Here is a 23,950-nt window from a genome sequence, read left to right as displayed (position 1 = left end):
TAAATGAAATATTTCACTTCAATGAGAGCAACGTGTTTAACAAATCAGCATAAACAACAAAATGTTTTCACACAGATGTACAGATAATAGATGTTACTTTAATAGGTGTTCAAGAAGTAATAGTTTCGTCAGCAGAAAGTGTAAAAGGAATAATAGTTGCATCAGCAAACAGTGTTATGACATAAGAGTTGTGGGTGGGGTGGGGCGGGGCGGGTGGCTGGCTGAGGGATCCCTCACTAAGCAGGGGTTCCAGTAAGGCATGGCTGCATTTAACAACTGGGCTGTAACAATAAAAAAAACAAAACAAAAAAAAAACCATATCTGTCATGATGATTACCAATAACATAAATTCTTCTTCACAAAAAAGGAAGCCATGATCTACATTCCAGTAAAGGGTAGATAATCTTATACATGTTCATGTATAAATGGATGCATATTCAGTTGTATATTTTATTGTTTTTTATTCAGCTAAACCTATAAAAAGGAACAGTAATAAATAAGTTGAAACTCAAGCATTCAATTGTTCTATCTGATTGCAGGAGCGTCCCTGTTTTATAAACTGTCCTGAACAGACTTTCACTTTTACTGCAAAGAAAAAAGAAGTAGCAAACCAGGCAAAGGTATTGTTCTACCACTCAAAATGCAAGAATCTCTCAGTTATCAGTCTCATGGATGCTCACATGGTACAGTAAGTCCTTTGGACTCCACACATTTCCATTGAGTTCACAGCGCAGCAGCTATCCTGTCATGAGAACTGTTGGTTGTAACGAACTATGCACCTAAGGAACAGTATACCATCATAGCATACATACAGTACAATCAAGACTGAATTAGAAAAATACAGGTACAAAATGATTACATTCAAGAAGACAGTACTAGCACAAAAGGGTATTATAGTCATTTAAGTAACTAATATAGGAATTTCAACTTTATAGAAGCATTTTCTAGATAGAAAAAGTGAGGGGATGGGGAAATGAGTATTATGGCTGTTTGGTAGATGTGTGGATTTGTTATTGACTGGATTCTCGCATATATAATAGTTAAAATGCATAATTTCCACAGAGTGGGTAAAAATTATATATTTTCTTCAAAGACCATGATCATTTTGGTTTGGGTCATAAGGTGCAAATACTGTATATTAAAAGAGGCATTGAGTGGTGCCCTTTTGTTGCACTTCATTCCAACTCTGGCTCAAACACCAAGGAAATCCCATTAGATACACAGGATGAATTGTGCTGATATTGTTACCTGAAGATTTACACACCTAGAAAATGCAGTGCAACTGTTATGCTAGTTTTCTTTTTATATTTTTAAACAGAATTTCCATTTGAATATACCTTTCCCTTTTCTTTGGCAAATGTCAATAAACTCACTTGCTATACGCAAATATATCTCTATTTTGGGGGAAGACAATTTCTTTGTCTTTGCAAAGAACTACACTGATGTCCACCAGTGGAAGAACTATACAGTTTACTGCCTGGATGATATCATCAGTGATGTAACTTTCTCTCATATCTGAAAAAATATATATACCGTTTATTATTAGGATTATCCTCAAGCATACTGTGGTTCCCTTAAGCTTAACTGGGAATCATTTGCAGTTAGTTTGTTAGATTTTAAGGACAAATTTAGAGAGGAATTATTGATTTGTTGCATATGCTGCACTATTTTCACACAAGGGCCTTCATAAGCAAAACATTATTATCATGTAACAATGCCTTGATTTAGGAAAAATACTATTTCAAGACGCATTTATTCTTCAAGACCCATTCATTTCTTATTTGTCTGTCCTGTCATTAAGTGTCCGAAAGCAGTCTGAGCACATCTTAACGCATATCCAAGAAATGGTGATGCAGTCGCAGTCAAATACACACCTCCAGAGGTGAAAAGACAAGCTCGTTGTCTAGAGACGGTGCATTTTATCTCAGTGCCAGTTTGCTTAGCAGGTAAGCATAGATGCATTCGTCGTCTATGAGCTTGATCTTTTTTGACAACATTCTTAATCCAGTAAACTTGACCTCAGGAAAAACCATTGAAGATCATAAAGAGGTACTATTTAAAAGAGCATTATAAATGCACACACTAACAGAAGAATGATCAAATAGAAAACAAAGAGCTATAAAAGTTAGAAATGTGATTGTATCTAAAATGTGATAAATTAAGTATTGGTCTACACAGAGGAACAAAAGGCTGCTGGGTGAGGAGGTGAGGGGTATTGTTGGGGAGTCTGTGTAGCTCTCAGTTAACCTCCATTAGCCTGTGGCAGCTCTTCCAGGGTCCACCAACCCTTGGGAAGACAACAAACCTGCAGCTTAACTGCATCTGTTCTTACTTTTCCTCACTACAACTGATAAACTGTAAACAAAAGTATGGCCAAGACAGAGGCATGGAAATGGAATGATTCTGACCAAACATTAATAAAACAAAGCCAAAAATAAAGAACACAAGGTTGCATCTAAATATAAATACTTCTAAAAATCAAAACATTGATTACATGTGACCTCTGAGTAGACCATTACAATGCAATAAAATCTCAAAAGGCCAATAGGAAACAAATGGGGAAATTATTGTCAAATGCCTTGTCTCCATTAGCTCTGAGAGGAACCATAGCATAGCGTGGTCCGATTTCAATGCATTAAAATCAATATTTTGTTTCTGCACAAAATCAGAAAAAACAAAACATTTGATTTCTGTATTGTGTTTTTTACCCAAATTTCTCATTTTATGAGACATGTAGTATAAAACAATTTCATAAAACAAATAATCCATTTAGACTGACAAACTCCTGATCTTTACATTGGAGCTTGCAGCTGGCTTTAGCCAGGTCCCGCGGACATTGAAGACACTACTGAGAGGCTATGGTGTAAGAACACTGTGATCAGTGGAGACAAGGCATTTTATTACTCTTCCAAGAGCAACTCAAACTTCAGCTACAAATTAGTGCAGTGTTTACGTAATAAACAAAATAAAAACAACTATTCCATGAAATAAGTTGCACACAAGGAATTAACCTTTCTAATTGCTACGCAAACTGCAATAAGCTCAAGTATCAAAACAAAAACTGCATTTCACTATCCAAAAATGTTTACACGGACTTTAGGACTGTGATGGCATTGAGCAACAAGCTGGTTGAGGGCTTTGTGGTGACAAAGCGGGTCTAGGTGGGAGGGTTAAGGCTATATTTGAATCACTTTCACACAATCTCCCCATCACAAGAAGCAGTTTTTAAGCCGACCTACTGTCTCATAAGCTTGGCAGGGACACTGAACCTACAACCTAAGGATAAACAGGACAAACAAACACCCTCAGCTATTGTCAACTCCAGTTTAGATGCAAGGGTATGCACAGGTCTATTCTTACACATTCAGTCTAACATGATTATTTGTAGCTACCACATACTGTTTTACAGTAGCATTATCTTAACGTACATATCAAATACTCAACCATGATTTCTTCGTAGTTTGAGTACACCACATTAGTGTACCACAGGGAAACACTCAGCAAGTAGTTGGTAATGGGAGTCTATCCATCATGATCATTTACCCTGGTTAAAGTCATTTTGGGTTGAAGCTGGAAGGAATGGAAGGGACAAGAGCTATTCAAATACAGAGGTATTCTACCAGAGGTGGAGGGAACTCTTCAGTAGGCGTGTGTGTGTGAGGTAAAAAGGTAACAGAAAGCTGTGTTCGTCTATAAAACGAATGCAGTGTTGGGGTTTTTCCCCTACCTAAAATGCTATTTTTAAATCGCAAGAATTGACCTTAAAAATGGCCTCTATATGACAAAACGGTATACAATAAACCCATGACAACCATCTCTAAGGGAAGCCATGCACTGGGGGACAGCTTGGTTCTTCCACAGGCCCTAACAGGGCATCTAAGGGGGATGAGAGGAGTTCAGAAAGGCATCCTTCCTCAAACCAAAGGAAGGCTTCGGGGGAAAACACTGAGATAGCGGGGAGCAGGGAGGAGGAGGAGGAGGAGGAGGAGGAGGAGTAGAGGGTCCCTTCCCCCCATGAACCCGAGCTCAAGCAAATTCACCACAAGGGGAAGGTGGAGTCTGTCCAAACTTTCTTGATCAAGTCTCCCTTCAGCGTGGGGTTACCACTGAGGAAAGTACATCTCCACTGCCAATGTCCGTGTTGTGGCCTTTCATAACAGCAGTAGAGTTTCACTGATCAGCGCAGGAGATGAGGACTGGAGTCTGGGTAAGCTCTTTCTTCTGACTCTCAGCCAAGACTCTCTGGCCTCTGAAACAGGACATTAAAGAAGACTTAATAGTAGACTTCACACTGCAGAGCTTGAAGTCACACATCAGCAACAAGCAGAAGTCTAAGACAGTTGCATTTAAGTTTGCTAGCAGTGGCATCTATTTTAGAAAATGGACAATTTCAGCACAATATTGGGTGAGGCAGATCTTTTTATTGTCACTAGTATTTTGCTAAATATTTCTACAGCCTATAATATCTTCTATCGGTTGTTTGTAAGTCACTTAACATTACTGTGAACGGGCACATCAAGGAGGTTAGATGAAAAGCACTCATATTGTCTATCTACCTGTGAACGTTTTCCATGGCTGCTACCTCAGCGAGGGCTGCCAAGCTGAAGAAAGCAGGTAGCTCTTGCGGTACGGTGCTCTTCTCTGCCTCCTCTTCTCTGGGATTACTGTAGCACCCTTTTTCATTGCATAAATTCTGTTGGGGTAATGGCTTCTTATCCTGTTCCTGGTTCAGGTCCCTAGTTTTGTCCTCTGTAAAAAACAAAAAAAACATTTACAATTCTCAGGAACACTATTAAAAATTACATTAGTTTCATTTGCATTTCTTTTGAAACAGGAAGTTAAAATGTTAATACTTTCACTAAAAAACAACATTTTAGGAGACATCAGTGTCTGCCATGCTAAGAAAAGTACCTCTTAAAAGTAACTAGTTACTTGTTTTTTTTACTCATTCTAATTAGTATCTATTTACTTTAATAGGTATTAAAAGTGACGTGCAGAGTCCTTTCAGGTACCTCCCATCCAAACAAAACATACATCACAAGTATAATATCAAATTTACACACACTTTGTAATGTCATCCGATTTTGAAGATGTCACTCTTTATGATGGCTCTGAAGTACTTTAGGCTGTTAGACAGTTTGTCTCTTGCTCCAGTTTCCTTAGTACATACATGTTCTTAAAATACAGCTCATAAAGGAAGAGTGAACTGGCTGAGAAGTTAAAAAAAAGACTATCTGACCATAAATTCAATGAGACAAATTATGGAGTAACACATTTTGTATTCAGTATCTTCAAAATGTTCCATTTAAAGCACATGTATAATTTAAACTAAAACTTTAGACTCTTTATGGACAAGAGACAGAGCCAGACAGATCTTTCTAATCCCACACTCACTGATCAATCGATCAATCATTCATCACTCACCCTCGGCTGGAGACACACTGCCATCAGCAGTGCGCACCAAGTGTGTGATCTTGGTCTTCCTAGCCTTTCTCTTCTGGCTACCAACTAGCATCTCCATGCTAGTGGTGCCCTGGACATCTGGGCACATTATGGCAACGGGGGCACATGATTTGGCTTTAGAAGCTGAATCCAGCATGGTGGAATCACTCTGTACCACTGTTGTGGAGAAAAGGTTCAGAATTTCACTGATTTGACCTTTGCACATAGGCAGTAATGAAAATCAATGGCACAAATTTGTTTCAGTCCTCTTAACAAGGAGGTAAGTAACAAAGACAACAGTTCTTCTTCTCTATTAATTTGTTTAGTATCATTGTCATTTAACCAGATGGAAGTGTACTGTTTGCACATAGGCCTAACAACTAATTCTCAATGAATATTACTTGAATATATCCATTTATTTATAATATAAATGGTACAAATTGAAATGTGAGTGTAGTACATGAGCTACAGTACATAGACTGTTCTTTTGGGTAGCTCAGCCTTGTTTACTACAAATAATGGCCTTTTTTGTGCTTTGAAGGTAACTTCTGTAATTCAAGTTGTTTTTTCACCAAAAGGGATTTTAAAGCAGCAAACTACATATCCAAACTGTTGTATAGAAAATGTCGTAATGGGTAACTGTTAAAGGAATCTGTTAAATACCTCTGAAAATGTTTACATCCCTGCTTTAAAATGCACAAACATCAACATTCTAGTTCACCTTTGTCCACTGCACCTGGTTTGTCCTTTTTGTGTTTATGCTTCCTAACAATCTTGTGGAATGAAGTCTTTTTCTGAGATGGAGATGGCCCTGATATAGCAAAAAAAACAAAGAAAAAAAGAGAATGGAAATGCTATGTTATGGAGTCCAAATGTTTTCGTTTTAACAAAGAGAACTGGTCCTGAACACCACAAGTGTGGAAAACATGACTCTACAAACAGGTGCAGAGTGGGCCATGGATGAGATGAGGGGATATTAAAGAACAGTCATTGTATTTATTAAGTAGAGAAATCTTTGATTTTGTTCTTACCTTTTCCGGCTTTTGAGAGTTCCTCTTGGACAGTGGAGCTGTCGGTCTTCTTCTTCTTTGCGACAGCAGTCCCCTTCTTATCAAATGTCATTGGGCTATACTGTGGCAGGCTGTTAAACTTCCTTTCAAACTCCTCCTCCAGTTTCCCGAGGCTGACAAGTGAAGTTCAGAGTTTACATAGGTGAGCATATACTCAATATCTATCTATCTATCTATCTATCTATCTATCTATCTATCCATCCATCCATCTATCCATCCATCTACGAAGGGAAATTCCAGTATTTTTCAACCTGGGTCTTATTCTCATAAATGTGGCTATTCTGACCATGGCTCGTATAACTTAAGTAACACATTGCCGCTGTAAAGCTGCCACATTTAAAATCTTAGAGAAATAAATCCTGTCCGAATGGGGCTTAATTGCGACAAACTAAATTATCACGACATGTGAACAGCAGTGTATCTTTAAATCCAAGAAATATGATTATTGACTGATGTTAGTTGGGTTAAGAATAACTAACAGATTCAAGTGGATGTACAATATACATTATGTTGTCAGATACCTCAGATCTTCCATAGTACATTTAATACAAGGTAAGATTACAAGGTTAAACAGAAAACATGAAAAGAAGAACCAAAGGAAAGAATGCTAAAAATGACACATTCTATTATTACTCTGGAAAATGATTGTACTATATGCTAGACAGAAAGGTACAACATAGTAATAAGAGGAGACATGACTCACCCCTGTGAAGATTCATCTTTGGACTTGGACTTTTTCAGTTTCTTGGGGTTATTAGTTCCCATCTGAGAAACTGTCCAGCTGTCATCACTCCAGTTTGCATCATGATCAGAAGCACGGAAAGCACCTCTTTTACCTGCAGTACAACAATTCAGACAAACAGGAAAAACTCATTCATTAATATGCATTAACTACATAACATACACAGACTGGATTATGGATACATTATTAATCATTATTTATCCTACATTTATTAATCAGTTCGACCTTGAATCAAAATGGATACCTCTGTCAATATTGGCTCTCAGTGAAGTCAGCATTCCCTCAGAAACGAGGGTTTTATACAATGCGCCTTTACAGCTCCGCTCTGATTTCCTGGAGCCACGGTTCTGTGTGTTGGACTCACAGGCCCCTTCACTCGACCTCTCCTTCCCCTTGTCCTCCTCTTTGAGTTTAGCAGGTGAGGGGCTGCAGGGGGAGTGATGGGGTTGTGCCATGCTGCCCTGAAGGTCCGTGCTTCCTATATTTGCTTCTTCTGCTTCTGTCTTGGGACTAACTTCAGTCGTCTCTTCCTTCATCTCCACCTCAGAGGAACTGTACTGCGCATACTGCCCACTGTCATCCTCCATCTCCTCCTCTTTGTCTTTGACAAAGGTCTTGACTTTGGGCTTGCTCTTCTTTTTGGGCACACCAGAGTTTCCACCACTAGGACTGCTCTGGATCTTCTTCTTGGGCTTCTCCTCTGTGTCTTTCCAGGTCCCTTTGGCCACTGCCTCAATTGTACTGAACACACTGTCCACGTTTGATTCTGCATGGTTACACTTCTTGACGATCTTCTTTGCTGAGCAAATGATCTCATCGTTATCATTTGACTTGGTCACCTCTTTTTTCTTGCTCTTGTTTTTGACACGTGCATTTTGGCTGCTGAGTTGTGGGGGAATGGCATCAGTGGAGGTAGAAGTGACAGAGGAGAGCAGGGCAGATGCGCGAGAGAAGGTACGACAGTCATCGGTGTCTGCTTTCTCCTCCTCGATTTCTGACTTGACTGTAGTTTGCTGGAGAGAGGCTGTAGAGGAGCTGTCCTCAGGCTGAGATACGACTGTGTCCATCTTTCCAGCTTCAGATGCTAAGCACATCTTACCAAATACAACAAAAAAACTCAATGTTAAACAAACAAATATAAAATGACAACAATCTATGCTCCTAATAATACATCTCTACATTTAATTTCAATATTTTCTTTCTTAACTGATCAGAAATGTCTAATTGCATTGTATATATCCTTTCCTCTATTTTTTCTAATAATCTTGCTATGACTAAATGCTTTATTACTCCTATTGGTGACAAAAAACTTGCTTTAGATTGTGCCATTGACAAATCCTTACCATTTCTAAGCAGACATTTATTTAGTTTTATATGTGGATCTACTGATAGTATTAATGACTGTCATGTGACATAGAATCAGATTTATGCCAATAATTGACACAGTTGTAATATGTGAACTTTTGTCTTTCTGTCACTGTGCATTGTTAAATAAGCTGCAGTAAAGACTTAATTTTGCCGCTCATTACACCTTTTCAACTATAAAATTTACTGTTGAGTATATGGATTAAAGGACAACAAGACTAGGTCAAAACCTAGTATATGGCTGGACCGATGTATGGTCTATGTGCTATATTGTGGCCACATTGTTACACGGATAGTCAGTGGTAGTGTCTATAATGTGAATTCCTGGATATTAAATGTTCATCTGCAATCTTCTGTAGTCCAAGTAATATTTGTTCTTAAAGTGTAATGAAGTAGTTATTACACTTACAGTTATTACCCTTAGTTATGCTGCTATAGGCCTAGACTGCCGGGAGACTTCCCATGATGCACCTCTTTCCTCTCTCCTCTTCTCCATCTGTATGCATTTTTATCCCATTACTGCATGTTACTAACTCAACATCATCTCTCTCCCGTAGTTTTGTGCTTTCTCGTTTCTCTCCTTCTGTCGCTTTCAGCAGGTATTTCTGCCTTCAGAGCTGCAGAGTCTGGATCTGTGGTTGTGGGCCACCTGCTGCCCCCGTGTTCCTGCTCGACAACTGCTGCTACAGTTGTTGTTATTGGCTGTTACTAATACTGACATTATTCTTCCTATAGCTGTCATTCCTATTATTACTAATTTATTAATATTAACACTACAATTAGTATTCTACTATATATAAAAAAAAATTCTACGTGGTCTTTGCATTCTCTCTCTCTCTCTCTCTCTCTCTCTCTCTCTCTCTCTGTCTCTCTCTCTCTCTCTGTCTCTCTCTCTGTCTCTCTGTCTGTCTCTCTCTCTGTCTCTCTCTCTCTCTCTCTCTCTCTGTCTCTCTCTCTCTCTCTGTCTCTCTCTCTGTCTGTCTCTCTCTCTGTCTCTCTCTCTGTCTGTCTCTCTCTCTGTCTGTCTCTCTCTCTGTCTCTCTCTCTCTCTCTCTCGCCCACCATTGAGTCTGGTTCTGTCCGAGGTTTCTGCCTCTTAAAAGAAGTTTTTCCTTGCCACTGTCGCCAAATGCTTGCTCATGGTGGGATTTGTTGGGTCTCTGTAATTAATATTATAAAGAGTACGGTCTAGACCTGCTCTATAGGAAAAGTGCAATGAGATAACTTCTGTTATGAATTGGCGCTATATAAATAAAAATGAATTGAAGTAGAATAGCACATGAATGCCGTTGCAAGAACAATACTTTCCACTCATATCTTAAGATGTTTGAGTTGAACGATGACATATTCTAATTCTAACTATTCTAATGATCTATTAACTCTAACCCTGCTCTTTTATTTGTTTCTATCTGCAGGATGACTCACTCTGTATTGAGTGTTTTGTCAAAGTGATTGTTATTTGGGGGCTTTAACTGTGCGCTCTCCCGCATGCCTCTCAGTGCATGGAGAGCTGTTTTCTCTCCTACTCTGCTCCGTGCTGGACTGTTACAGTGTGTAACCGTCATCTCCACTTCTCAAGCAGTATGCGTTTGTAGTTCTAATTTGTTTTCCAGTTTTATTCCCTCATGGTGAATATCAGGTATTGTACTATCTCTGTGCCATCTGTGCGCATATGCTGTGACAACGCATTGGCGAGGTATGGACTGGTTATTGATTTCTCGTGAAGTGGGTGTGTGTTTGTGCTTGTGAGTACCAGACAGACCACATGCTGCTTCACCCTTATCCCACTAGCGATAGCCTTAGATGGCGAAGCCTATACGAAATAGGTACGTTAGTTACTTACCGTAACTCCAGATTCTGAGTGTAGGCACAGTCATCTGAGCTATGGGCCCCACTCGCTGAAGAAAAAGCTGTTTTAGGAGCCAATTGTCCAATCTCAACTAAACTTTTACACAAGGTGAGACCGAGGTGGGACCCACGTATTAAGTGGGTGTAGACTAAAAGTCTGCAGTGCTGCGTGAGCGAGGGATGAACCCACCTGCCTGTACTCATAGATTCTGAACGTTTTTAGCTCGTTCTTGCAACGAGCACACTCAAACAGGCAATCTGTCAGCTTTGTCACATTTTCAATCTCTAACTTGAAAGACAAGCGATGGTAAAGATAACTGATGTTACAGCCCAATCAGGTAAAGCAGATGTTTTCTCACCATTCATTATATAAAGCTGCAATGTGTTACTCAACTATGTGCAAAGTGTCAAATGCCTTACCTCAGCAAGCTGGAAGAGAGCGGACTGTCTGCATGGTTTTCCTTCAGGTGCCGCAGAAAGAGATGACTGTGAACATACAGTAACATGCTTTGTCACCTGTTGTGTTTTTATGAGTTCACACAGCTATACACACACACACTAATATATATATACACACGTATATATTATATACATATATACACACAGCAATATCTACTTTCTACAACAAATTTCACCATGTCTTTCGTTATTGTAGGAAAGATAAACCTACGGCTTGTACCACAAAGCAAGTTCAATTTAGTCTGGCTCTCTTTGGGTTACCTGGCTTCACTGACAACATCCTGGATAACCGGTATCGTTAAGCTTGCTATCAACTGGCTCTGTTAACTCTGAGTTTTCCAGTCAGGCTATGAGTGCTTTAATGTAAAAGAGGGGAGTAGTTAATTACAAGCGACATCATCATAATCATGAATGACATAAGTAATTAATATTATGAGATGCAACTGTGACACCAGCTGGAAAATTCGGTTATAGCAACAGCAAAAACTGATATTCATCAAGGTGAAATGTAAACAACATAATCACATAGCTAAAATAGAATAAGAAACTGTAGAAACACTAGAAATACTGTCCAAATAATCAAAAGTAAGGCTCAGGCTAAGTGTGGGGATTATTATATATGCCTAGTATAGAGTGAGGATTTTTGCTTTTTTGTCTGATAATGAACAAACAATTCCAAACAATCGACTATTCAAAAGTTACAAATAATGTAATAGTGTTTCTGCTGCCAAAGCAGCGAGGAAAGGAGAGAGGAGAAGAAAAGTTGATAATGTGTGAAAAGGTCCATCTGACTGAAATGTTGCATTTCTAATCAGGGCAGCTAATTAACAGTGTATGGATTATTTTTCTAACAAAAAGACAACAGAGGGTATACTTTTTATTTCTAATTATCATCACAAAGTCGCCTAGCTGCAGTGATGGATAAGAGTGTAAAAGCAGGATGAAAGAACCATCCCCCTGTGTTTTTGAAGCACTGGTTTAAAACCAGACAGGACAACATGGAAAGGCTAGAAGAGCAAAGTAATTCGACTGATCAATTAAAAAAAATCTATCGCTCCGTATTACTTATCACATTACTGTAAACTCTTGTCCGAATCTGGTAGGAATGATGACTCAATTTTCCCAGTGATCTGATGGGTCAGTAGCTAGGCTGTCCTCTGAACTGAACAGGAGCATGTTAGCCGTGCAGCAGAGGTTCCCATGGTGTTCTACACTGGTTAAAAATGAGCAAGCTGCGTGATACCGGAAAACATGAGTTAAGCCCAAAGATAGCTGGATAACCCACTGATCTCACTTAGTGCTACAGGCCCCTAGTGTTCCGTTTGTTGTGACTGACTGACGCTCACGTCATCTGGTGCTTTCCTCCTGAAAGTTGAACGTTTCTCATCTTTTGAAAGCACACTTGTTGAAGCATGGCATCAAACTGCCTGTTAGATTGTGTGATACCTTGTGTGCGCTAAAATGGCTATGCATCATCTTCTTGCCATTTATTGCGTAGAGAGTGATGATTTTGGTTTTACCAAGAAGTAATATGACTGAATAAAGTCAATCTTGTGTTTGCAGTCACTGGAGGAACTCACATTGCATATCTAGCTCACCTAAATGTAATGCAGTCATTTTTAATGTTATCAATTAAACCTGTGCTTTTCCTGCTATGACATGGCAAAATGTCTGCTATTGTTTTAAAGTGATCTATACATATTAACAATACTGTCATGATACAAAGTGACTAGAAAGGTTGTGGATATAGTCTTGGAATAGAAAATAACTCAGTTATGATAATTGGAACATCATTCATGAAATGAAATTCAGTGATACCTCTGCCAGTGGGGAAAGGGCAGACTTGACCCTGCTTTCAGTAATGTCAGGCACTCTGTTCGGTATTGTCCCAGACAACATCTGTAGATTGAAAGAGTAAGCAAAAACAAATCAGTTCTGCTGCTTTTAATGATGCAGCTGGTAAAGGTAGGACTACTTTTTACTACTCTATACTGCTTAATCTATAGTAATACATCATTTATATGTTATATTTTAATAATCTGCAAAGTAACTAAAGCTGTCAGATAAATGGAGGTGGAGTAAAAAGTACAATATTGGCCACAGACATGTAGTCTGGCCACAGACATGTAGTGGTATAACGTAACATAACATGGAAATACTTCAGTAAAGTATAAGTATCTCAATATTGTACTTAAGTACTCAGTGCCTGAGTAAATGTACTTAGTTACTTTCCACCACTGTCTACTGCAACCCACCATGTGCAGGACAAGGTATTATGTTGTTTGTAAATGGTTATGTATGTAATGCAGGTCTTACTAGATCATTTTTAACTTTGCACATATCTCCATCTAGTCAGACCACATCAGTGACCCGCTTCAGAGAGATAACACAACCTAAAGTATCTGCTCTTAAATAAACAGATTACAGGGAGAAGAGAAATAGAGCCTCAGAACACACCTCTTCCTCATCCCCTGGAAAGGAGTTCCCTTCGCTAGCTGTGTCAGGTAAACTAGGTTTAGTGCTGGAAGGGATCTAGAGAGGTAAACAATACTGGGGTTAGTCAGTCTGTTAAATAAGAAACTCTTAACATTCAAAAGCATAATGCAAAAAACACAAACGTTTTTTTGGGCTACAGATAAAACTAACATCAGTGATTAGTCTTTCAGGCCACCTTTTGGAGAGCTGGTGCATTACAAGGATGCACCCATCGGTGTCCTCCTACAGCGACCTACCTCTCTGTTTGTGAGGGCATGTTCCCCAGCTAACAGCAGCATGCTAAGGCCTCCCATCTTTGTAGGATCTGACAAAGAATGACAGTAGTTACAAAAACAATCCTACATTTTGTCATGTTGTCACTGAACAATCTTTTATTATACACACCTGCCATGGCAAAGTTTAACTGTGGCACGCTGTCAGTTTTGGGCACTTTTTTGGCAGTGGTGGAGTCCTTGGATGAGTTGGAAGAGAAGGACCAAACTTTTTTGCGGGGGTTGCTGACTGGCTGACAGGGAGGGCTCTTAACTGGTTTGCTGGTGGTGGGACACCACTTGTAGCCCGGGTTTGCCTTCATAAAGGCATCCTTGTACTGAAAGAACATTCAGAACTGATTTGGTTACAAGCAAAACCTTAAAGCCCCTGGTTTCAAATCATCAACTCTAAATCAAAGTAGTTCTCTAGAACATTAAATATTGAAATTAGCAACAATCTAAATTAAAGTTCATGAAAAAAAACACCCTTAGGTATTATTTATAATAGTTAAACAGTCAAGAATTCAGCTATCTGCTTCATCAGGACTGGTGTAGTGTTGCATGATTGTAATTTTCGCATATATCAAATGCGATACATTGCATCGTGAGATTGTAAGTAAAAAGTAGTGTTCTTGCCATGGACACCACTTTCTTCACTCCCATGTATACATTTTTGAGGCACTATATAGTGCATAAACTTCAGATCATCTTCTGAAACTTCTGATTCAGAGCATCAGAATTCGGGCATTCAATGAAAGTGGAGGACTAAATACAATGCACTATATAATAAATAGGGAGTGATTTCAGACACAGCTGAATTTGGATAAATTGTGATTGGTGCATGGAAGTTCGCCTTTTTCCAACTTAGACCCGCCCACCTCAAACCAGTGAGAAAAGAACAGGAAAAAAACAATTCCAGAAATTGCTTATGTGAAATAACTTTTCCACATTCGGCAGAAGCTTTTATGTTTCTGTAGGATCCCATCACTCAGTAAGAAGCTGATTGGGAAAATAGTTTTCCAGGGCCTTTAAAATCGGTTGTTCTGGTGATTCTTCTCTTTGATGCAATATTGCCTCCTTGCCACCTTCTAACATATATGCCGACCTGTACCGATCAAATCTTTTTCTTTATTATATTAGAAATAATGGCAGAAAAAAACATGTATCACCTAATATTGCAGTAGGTCAGTCACATAAAATTTTCCTGTTGCAAATGGCAAGTAAACAAACATAACAAGTCTTTAAAATGTCCATCTGACTCTCAACAAAACAGGACCACTGTGCAGCAGGACATCTCTCTCTTGCTTTGGCTTTTCTTTGCTACTTACAAGCAGGAATAGTACTTTAACTCAAAGTAACGTTTAGCTCTACACGACAATCCAGCTTGACGCCAACAAAGTTGTACCAGCTCTTTAAATAATTGAAAATAATGTACCAAACTGACAAGTTACTTCTGTAAGTGAGAGTTAGAAATAATGTTAGTATGGATGCGAGAGTCAAAGAGCAGTCTCACCTCCTTGGCCATGTCAGTGTATTTCTGCTTCTCTGTGGGCTCTAGCACAGCCCACCAGTCAGCCAGGATCTTTGTCGCCCCACGGTTGTCCAGGCGAGGGTGTTCCTGCCGCACCAGGGAACGGTGCCGTTTGCAGAAGAGGAGGAAGGCGTTCATTGGCCGCCGTGCCCGCTGTTCATTCGAGTCCTCCTCCACTTCCTCTGTTGTGCTTCCACACTGCATCTGTGACCCCTGGTCCTGGCCACACAGCACTGGCTGCTGATAACAAATTCATAAAGCGTTAGATGCAATGCTGCACCATGTTTTCTGTCCCATTTATGTGATAAACTGACAGATCTGTTGTTCAGTTCATGGACAAAGGTGATTAAACGACCTGTGAAGCCATAAAACACACTCACCTTCTCCAGCTCCTCTTCATCCTCTTCTTCTTCCTCCTCAGAGAAATCCAGAGCCTTCTTGGAGAGAAGTGGGTGCCACTGCAGACATTTGCGTTTGGGGCGCTTGCCAGTGACCTCCCCTGCAACAGGTGGCTCCTTACCCCTTCCTCCGCCCTTCATGGTACTATCGCACCTAAAGGACAACAGAGTGGGCACACCATAAGACCGTGTCTATACAAAACATGCACAGTGAAAACATGCATCATTAGTTATATGTTATCTAATGGAAGCAGAGATAACCTGCTGCCAAAATAGTTAGTTAGTGTTAGTAGAGGTTTCTAATTGCAAGTGTGATTATAACTACGGGTAATGTGCATGACCTGGGCAGAACATTTAATGACTTCAAGCAGGTTTGCAAAATGGGTATGGAATTTGATATTAGTAATCACATTTTGACTGCAACTGAACTGCTGCTGTGACTGTTAAAGACCTATTTTTTTTAACCTTTTACAATTCCAACTGTCAGCTGGACCTGGCTGTGTCTAGTTGTGATATTTGCAGATTTGTTTTAATTGCTGGGGAGCATTCCTTTATTTTAGTTCATGAATGATGAACTGGCGTTGTATGAACACCTATCGTAAGACAGGTGGCTGCACTAATGTGACCATGTCTATAGACGTTGTGTCATTCCTGACATGACCTCAGTCTTACAGACAGACCAAGTAACACTGTTATACCAGCAATAATGATTAATATTAAATAGAAATGATGTTTAATTAATGAAATTTCATTTTACATCGTCTTAAAATTAGAGACCAATTCTTTCCTGTGGGAACCCTCTTATACATACACAAATACTAAACATTAAAATGTTTTAAAAATTATTTTAACAAAAACAGGAAATACAAGCACCCAGTTTCATAACATGGTAAATAGAACTAACCTACAGTGATGTACTTACACAGTTATCAAAAGTAATTAGCAAAATGAGTTGAGCTCTTGAATTTCAAGAGTCACTGGTTTCCAGCTGTAGTGAAAGAACGTAGGAATGCTAAAAACAAACAACTGAAGATTAAAAGTCTCTTTAAACCTCTGAATTGCAGCTTCTGTCTATATTTGGTTTACTGTAACATGAGCAAGGAAGCAGGTAAAGAAGCCAAATTATGCCCCCACTGACCATCATTTCATTAGCCTTCATTTCCTATGCTAATGTTCTCCCTTAACTTGCCTTGGAGGATCCCCCACTACTGTGGGACCCATGAGTAACATGAAACACAGCTGCAAAGGATGGAATTTATAGCTGGTGGACGTAGTAGTGACGTAGATATTGAATTAGATACTGCCCACTATCATATCATGGTCTACAAGGTTACAGAGCAGCACTGAAACACCAATGAGAAGAATTGATACCAATATTAAGTGGATGTACATATGCCAAGGCTTACATGGTGGGTGAGAATGTCTCACTGGGATTGCAAAGAAATCATTACAATCAAGGACAATTGTAATTATTTTCATCCATGCCTTATTTTCCTACACACTTGACTGCTCTTATTATGAAGCAGCTACAGGAGGCGCAGCTCAAGTCACCGGGATTTGGGACATTTTTGGCACTTTGTTGGAGGATCACTTTGAAATATTCCCAAGTAAAATGGTTGAAGAATATGTAGTCACACTAAGTCAGTAAGACATAGAGCTGCAGGCAATAGGCGCTCAATGCAGTTTGAGTAAATCTCCAACACATCAACAATACATGTAAACAATACCACCCACCACTAATATCATAAATTGTAGAAAAAAGAACGAGTAACTACAGCTATCTTAGCACTTTGGTAGAATTAGGTTAAATTACAACACTGTTTTACAGAGCTTTGACCATTTTGGGGTTAAAATCAAAAACTGTTTTACCAAAATATAAATATGTAGCATGAAGGATGATGGGAATTTAAGACTTGCTTTTCTGCAAGTTAGTGTCCCCAAAGTTAAGGCAAACATATATTACATAAACATCTATAATTGTTTGTACTGCCATACTAGATGAAAAGTACACGTCTTTTAGTCAAATTCAGCGTATATCTCCTCACCGTCCGCTAGCTGTCCGTTCAGTGTGCGCGCTGAAAAAAACTCTGGCTCTGTAAATGGGATGAAAACATCCCACAACTAATGATTTGAATCTGACAAAAAGAGTACAGAGAAAACAGGCTTCTACTAGTCATTGCTGTTGACCAGTGGGCAACGAGCTCTTACTGGTCACTGGTCACTACAAGAGCTGCACAAGATCATTAACGCACTCTGTGCTTCTTAGAGCTTTCCTTGGCAAGTTTTTGTTGTGAAAAAGATAACAGTAACAAAGTCACAACGGAAAGAGGCCAGTTAGCCACAGACCTCAAGAACTGCAGCAGGCAATCAATTCAGTAGTTATGTAAAGTGATTTATAAGTGAAATATGTCCTTGAAAGAATTTGGAGAATTGAAGACTTGTTAAATATCACGGAGACACAACAGTACAATAATTGGATTTGCTGTATGGGCAGTGTATCTTTGACCCTTGCACTCTTAAGTGTGTTTTTAATGGACTGAAGCTTATTCTACTGTCATGCACATAAGCCATTAGGCTTAACAATGTCAAAATGAAAAGAAGTCAAGAAAAGGAACCTTGCACCCGGCCTCTTCTCACCTTAATGCACTGTATTCAACTTTACGTCTCTCTAACAAAACCAAGAGAGGGTTCTATCAAAAACATGCATCCTCTCACAGCCATGTTCTCTTGTTGTTAGCTGCAGTGCATTTTAATGTTCGACACACATAATCAGCTGAATTCCTGAACACTGATAATTAAGCACCTCTGTTTCTTTTCCTCAACGTGTGTGCACTTGTTCTGGATGTCTCCTAAACATGACACATTAGCAAATCAATGAATGAATGATTTAATGACTGCATTCTTCACATGACATCACTAGATGCCAGTGTTTGGATTTATGGATGTCAAGTGGAAAACAGGGATACTTACTGAAGAAAAAACTATGGAAATGCTGTATGAGTGATGAAGATGAATCTGCCACAGCCTTTGTCATGCAATGACGATGACCTATAAAATACAAGACACCGCTCTCAGTCATGCATTACACTCATCTCTGCAACAATTTTCCAACAACATGAGCTCGGCTGCAGGACAACAGTGTGCAAACAGAGCATTAATGAGTGACTCTACATAGCACAAGCCCTCATCAGCTGCATGGTACGGTGGGACATTTTGTCTGATCTGATTACCGATCACTTCAATCGCGCAGTCGATCCGCCCTTGTGGTCAAAACCAAAACATGTAGGCCAAAACCCTGCGACCACTGGATGCATTTCATACAACATCATACAGCCTGCATTAAGCAGGCACGGCTGCAGTTAGTATTCTGCTGCGCAGAGATTTAGTTGTGTTCTCAGGTGAAACTGCTGATGCCCGATCGGACTGCCTGTTTGGGGAGTGAAGTCTTGAGCTACTGTATCACGCTTCTCCCGCACAATAACAGCCCAAAATGTGCGAGCTATGCGAATAAACGATCCATCTGCCTGCCTAATGTGCTCCTACCTCTAAGCATACATTTTCATCTCCGTGTAAAATGTCGAGCTGAGCTCTGACAAGACAGACAAGCCGACTGAGAGTCCATCTTGCTTCGGTTTGGAGGAGAAACCCCAAGTACAGTACAGTAGTGGGGATATTTCACTCCTGTCAAACTCTACGATGACAATGTCGTCGAAATGTCTCCCACTCCGAGGGAAAAAACTCCACGATGATTAATTAAACTGGGGATTTTCTGCCCGGGCACATGCATCTGTGGGCAATGTTTTGCTGAGCAGTAACTGTTAGCTCCATTTTCTAGCAGTGTTACTAGGAATAAAAGTAGCTAGTTAGCTTGCTAGCTCTACAGCCTGCTAACTGGACGTATCACGGTTTTAGCAATGCAATGGTTTCCAAAACAGTGTAAGCTTCTTGAACAGCTGCTGACAAAACTCAGAGATTAAACTGTGATCAAAATACTTGTTTGTGCTGTTGCAACTGTTCGTTTACATACAACGCAGGTTTGTGACTATGTATTTGATGCGGATAGGAAGGGGGGGCAAGTCATACCACCTCACTGAGAAACAGTTGCCTTGCCATGTATTTTACACGGCGATTTCAAACAGGAGGGAAGAAATATTTAAACAACACAGTAACAGTGACAACAATGTATGCTCTACAACACTGCTTATCACTGAAATGTCGATGGGAAACTAACTAATTCAAAGGGAAAAGCCAGCAGGCGGACATCATGTCCAAAGCAGCGATAATAACAAATTTTCAGTGACTGACTGAGAGGTTGAGAAAATAGCGACCGCGTTTTAACGGAAAATCAATAAAACCACAAGTTCTCTGTCATGAGCGTCTCCTTAATGTCTAAACAAACCTCTAATATCCTGCTCAGGTACCGGGGGGGGGGGCTCTCATCATTGGTGCCGTCCACCTTTTTAACTTATTGACACATCATAACAGTTCAGCACTAGCTGTTCTAAACACAGCTGCGTCAAGTCCACCCAAATAAGACACGAGGAAACCGGAAACACAGCGGGTTGTCACCAAAATAAAAGCAATTAAAGCGTTGAAGTTCAAATTCTATTTTTTCAGGAAAACTTGAGCCCAACAAATGAGTATGACTGGGTTCTATCGACAAAGCAGATATTCCTCCAAGTCTGGCAAACATGGCCTAGTATTATAGGTTAGTGTCATTCAGCTCTGATATGATGGTTATTATACATTAATTAGAATATACAGTACATGATGTGTGTCTCAATAATACATTGTCTCAGAAGCCCTCCACCTAAACGTATTTTAAAGCAGCGTTTGTATTACATCCCAAACACATATTTTTTAAAGTAAGCCTGGTGTTGTAATTATTTAGCCAAGGTAAGGCTAGTTTATTTGTGTAGAACCTTTCAACAACAAGGCAAGTCTATGGAGTCAGATCATTCTCATTAATAATGAAAGCACGCAGAAGGATTCACAAATGTATTTCAGGATTTCTATATAAATAACTCCACATAAATATTCTTCAATGCACACAAAAATATCTATCGTTATATATAAATGTAAAATCCGTCAAGAGGGAAATGAAAGCCTCTCGTCCTGGGCCTGTCTAGTTCGTAGCGCCGGCATAGATGTATTATGAGCACCGGTTAGCATTAAAGCTAGGCTAGCGTTAGCGTTAGCAGACGCCTGGAACAGTTGGCTGAAGTGGAAGGAGCCATCTGATTGGCTACCGATAATTCCCTGCATTCGTGAATCAAGCCAGGGGAGTCTCAAAGAACCCACACACAAACGCAGTGACGTTCACAAGCGACAAGCAGCTTGTAATGCAGGTTCAACAGTCTATGTTATATGTGTACAACACAGTGTATATGAATGTAGCAACATCCAAATATGTTTTTGTTGAAAATTGCAAATACTTTTAAATACATATATTTGTGGATTTCTATTACATTTATTTAAAACAAGAAATATTTGTGAACCTATTTTTTATTTGTGGATTTGTTTTGCATTTACATGCGATACATATTTTTGTGTGCACTGAGGAATATTTATGTGGACAGAGTCTTTTATATATAATTCCTGAAATACATTTGTGAATCCTTCTGTATGCTTTCATTATTAATGAGAATGATCTGACTCCATACAATTCAAAGTGCTTTAGATATGACATAAAAGGCATTAAGACAAGATATAAAAGAAACCCAGGGCGATATAAAAAGACACATTTAAATTAGATCTTAAGAGTAAAATAAAATACTAAATAAAAATAATCTAAAATAGAATACGATATTAAGGGTATCAATAGATTGTGTAGCAACTATGACAAAAATATCAGAATCAGGTTTATTGCCAAGGTTTTCACATAAAAGGAATTTGCCTTGGTATATTGGTGCATAACAATAAACACAGTAAGTAGAAAATATAAAGAAAGATGAAAGCAATGGTATAATTAACCTTTGAGGGACCCCAGACACAGACTTGCTATTGCCTCCATGTTCAGACTACACAGAGGACTAAACACGATAGCTTCCTTAGATACCAGAGACCAGAGACCAGTACTACGTTGCTGGAAGAATACTACCTGGCCCGCCTTATACCATTGTACTTAAATTTGCAACATTTGTAACAAATTTGCAATTACAAAAGCCAAATGAGACGCTCTGGGGTCTGGGGCCCCAGGGCTCATGCCTGCTCTGTCTTGTTGGTAAATTCCAGCCTTAGATATATTGTTGTTGCACACACCGTACCAAATAGCTCTGCCAGTAGAAATGTATATTAGGAAAATATTAAACAGTATTTGCATGAAATACTATCCAATTATATTATTTAGGTATTTAGTATTTCCACCATCTTTGCACAATGTGGGGCTCAGCGTCGCTCCAGATTCTGCAAACTAGTAGTTATCTGCATATTTGTTTCAAATCTGTTCATATTATATACTATATCATATTAACTTCAGTCCAGCACTCAACATCATCCCCTCCAAACTGATCACCAAACTCGGTGACCTTGGCATCAACACCTCCCTCTACATGTAGTCTTGTATTGGTTTCTTCCAAAAGTTGCTGGATGAAATTGGTCCACACCAGTGCTGCAGGAGATGTAGGCTCCAGCTTAACGGTGTGTTGCTCAAGTGGTTAGCAGAGCATTAATCCCTTTTTCAAACGTGTGAAAATGAAATGCAAGAAATGCACTGCAATGCATGGAAATCCTACACCTGGCTATTATTGCCCCCCCCAGTTATATCTGTGATTGGAGGTGTGGTTACAGGTTATATGTCCTTGGGCTAGCGGTGATGGTGGATCTTTCAAGGAGGCTGAGCAGTTTGGAAAACTGTTTGGTTATTACTGCTCAGTCTGAGCTTTTATTGGCTCTGGAGCGTCTCTACTCATGCTGCTTCCTATGTATTGTGTTTGAAAATACAGCTATCACCATGTTGGCAGGTTCCTTTCATCTGCGGCTTTATTATCTATGTTCTCTAAATGAATTTCCATTGTGGATCTAGTCTTTTTATGTGAATTTATGCCCCTTAAAACTTCTGGGTGAAGCAGACAAAACTGAGCTCTTTTTCAAGAAAAGTGGCAGCCGTGTAGAAGCTTGTGCAGAACTGAGTGAATAAGTGAGTGTCATTTTCAGTAACCATAACAGCACAAATAACTGACATGGAAATCTTTAAATAAATATACATATTAACCATAATATAAAGTGGGAGATTACTGACTCATGGCTCATGGCTCATACTTACTAACTACTGCCACAATGTACATACACTTACCTGTACTATATATGCTCTTACATACCACTACATAATTATACTACTGTCCAAACTGCATATATCTGACCTATAGTGTATTCATATTTATACTACCATCTATACTTGTACTTATACCTATTTTTCTTACTGAAACTGCTGCACATGGTCATACTGTTCATACTTTATATATCTCTGTGTATTCATGTCTACCCCTTACTGCCTATTCTATTTATTACCTCTATACATTTTGCACTTTTGTACTGCTTTTTGCACTTCTGGTTAGATGCGGAACTGCATTTAGTTGTCTCAGTACTTGCACTCTGTGCAAAAACACTAAAATTGAATCTAATCTAATCTAATCTAATCCAGTATAACTTCAACAAATCAATACTTTTATTTTCAGAATGTAAACCGGAAGTCTTCTTGGTTATTCCGTCTATATTGACAGTGGTACACAAACGCAGCACTTCACTAGATGATGAATGTTACTGTCGGCGAAGTCGACACATTGAACGACCTCAACTCACAAAAATAACACCATGATGCGTTAATTCTGGCAGAAATACAGACTTGTTCAGTCATATAATGTAATAAAAATCACTTTCGTTTTCTTCGAGGTAGGAGAAAATTCTCATCTCTGCTATATATCCCTCCCCTCCCCCGGTTTGCAAAGTGCTCATACCCAGACTGGCCTGTACTTGCTAACAACATCCCTGACTTAACTTTATCTTTAAGCACTGTCCGATTGACAAAGGTCACCGAAAAGGTGCGGGCTACACCAGAAAACCCCGATAACGACTTACTAAACGCTGGTTAACGTTACAATCCATCTCAGTGGACTACTTGTTATAAGCTTCCTGGGTGTTTGTGCGCGTGATAACTGATAAAAATGATTACAGAAATGTATTACGGTAGTTCAACAGTACATACCTGTCAGTAGCAACGCAGTAAATGAGTAGCTAGTTGCTAAAATCTTCTTTAAAAGCTTTAGCCGTGAAATTATCAACAGTTTTGCAGGATACTGTACACATTGAAAATATCCACCCCGTCATGTAATGCTGTATGTGAGTGGACA

General features: G+C 39.3%; 1 protein-coding gene across 9 annotated transcripts; it reads right to left on the bottom strand.

Annotated features, from left to right (window-relative positions):
• Window positions 1-78: 78 nt before the first annotated feature.
• LOC122888338 (HMG box transcription factor BBX) lies at window positions 79-23,950 on the bottom strand. Of its 9 annotated transcripts, none has more exons than XM_044222672.1 (16): window positions 23,806-23,943; window positions 18,573-18,650; window positions 15,585-15,756; window positions 15,187-15,444; window positions 13,807-14,011; window positions 13,659-13,726; window positions 13,384-13,458; window positions 12,745-12,825; window positions 10,888-10,953; window positions 7,499-8,348; window positions 7,216-7,348; window positions 6,474-6,625; window positions 6,164-6,253; window positions 5,425-5,619; window positions 4,557-4,749; window positions 79-4,249 (listed from the first exon to the last, which is right to left on the bottom strand). In XM_044222672.1, exons 3-16 carry the CDS (start codon window positions 15,741-15,743, stop codon window positions 4,171-4,173), a joined length of 2,604 nt encoding a protein of 867 aa, XP_044078607.1. In that variant the 5' UTR covers window positions 15,744-15,756; window positions 18,573-18,650; window positions 23,806-23,943; the 3' UTR covers window positions 79-4,170. The 9 variants fall into 9 exon arrangements, with proteins under 9 accessions (XP_044078607.1, XP_044078605.1, XP_044078613.1 ...); XM_044222670.1 differs by lacking the exon at window positions 23,806-23,943 and adding an exon at window positions 20,002-20,125; XM_044222678.1 differs by lacking the exon at window positions 23,806-23,943 and adding an exon at window positions 20,002-20,125 and having other exon boundaries at window positions 6,179-6,253.

Source organism: Siniperca chuatsi, linkage group LG14 (genome assembly GCF_020085105.1).
Source record: "Siniperca chuatsi isolate FFG_IHB_CAS linkage group LG14, ASM2008510v1, whole genome shotgun sequence".
Lineage (NCBI taxonomy): Eukaryota > Metazoa > Chordata > Actinopteri > Centrarchiformes > Sinipercidae > Siniperca > Siniperca chuatsi.
This window is presented reverse-complemented; position numbering and strand designations above follow the sequence as displayed.

Coding starts and splice junctions, on each gene's coding strand:
- LOC122888338 (XM_044222675.1), bottom strand. CDS start 15,743: ATGAAGGGCGGAGGAAGGGGTAAGGAGCCACCTGTTGCAGGGGAGGTC. Junction 15,445..15,584: donor ATGAAGAGGAGCTGGAGAAG/GTGAGTGTGTTT, acceptor ATTTGTTATCAG/CAGCCAGTGCTGTGTGGCCA. Junction 13,727..13,806: donor GTTAAACTTTGCCATGGCAG/GTGTGTATAATA, acceptor ATTCTTTGTCAG/ATCCTACAAAGATGGGAGGC.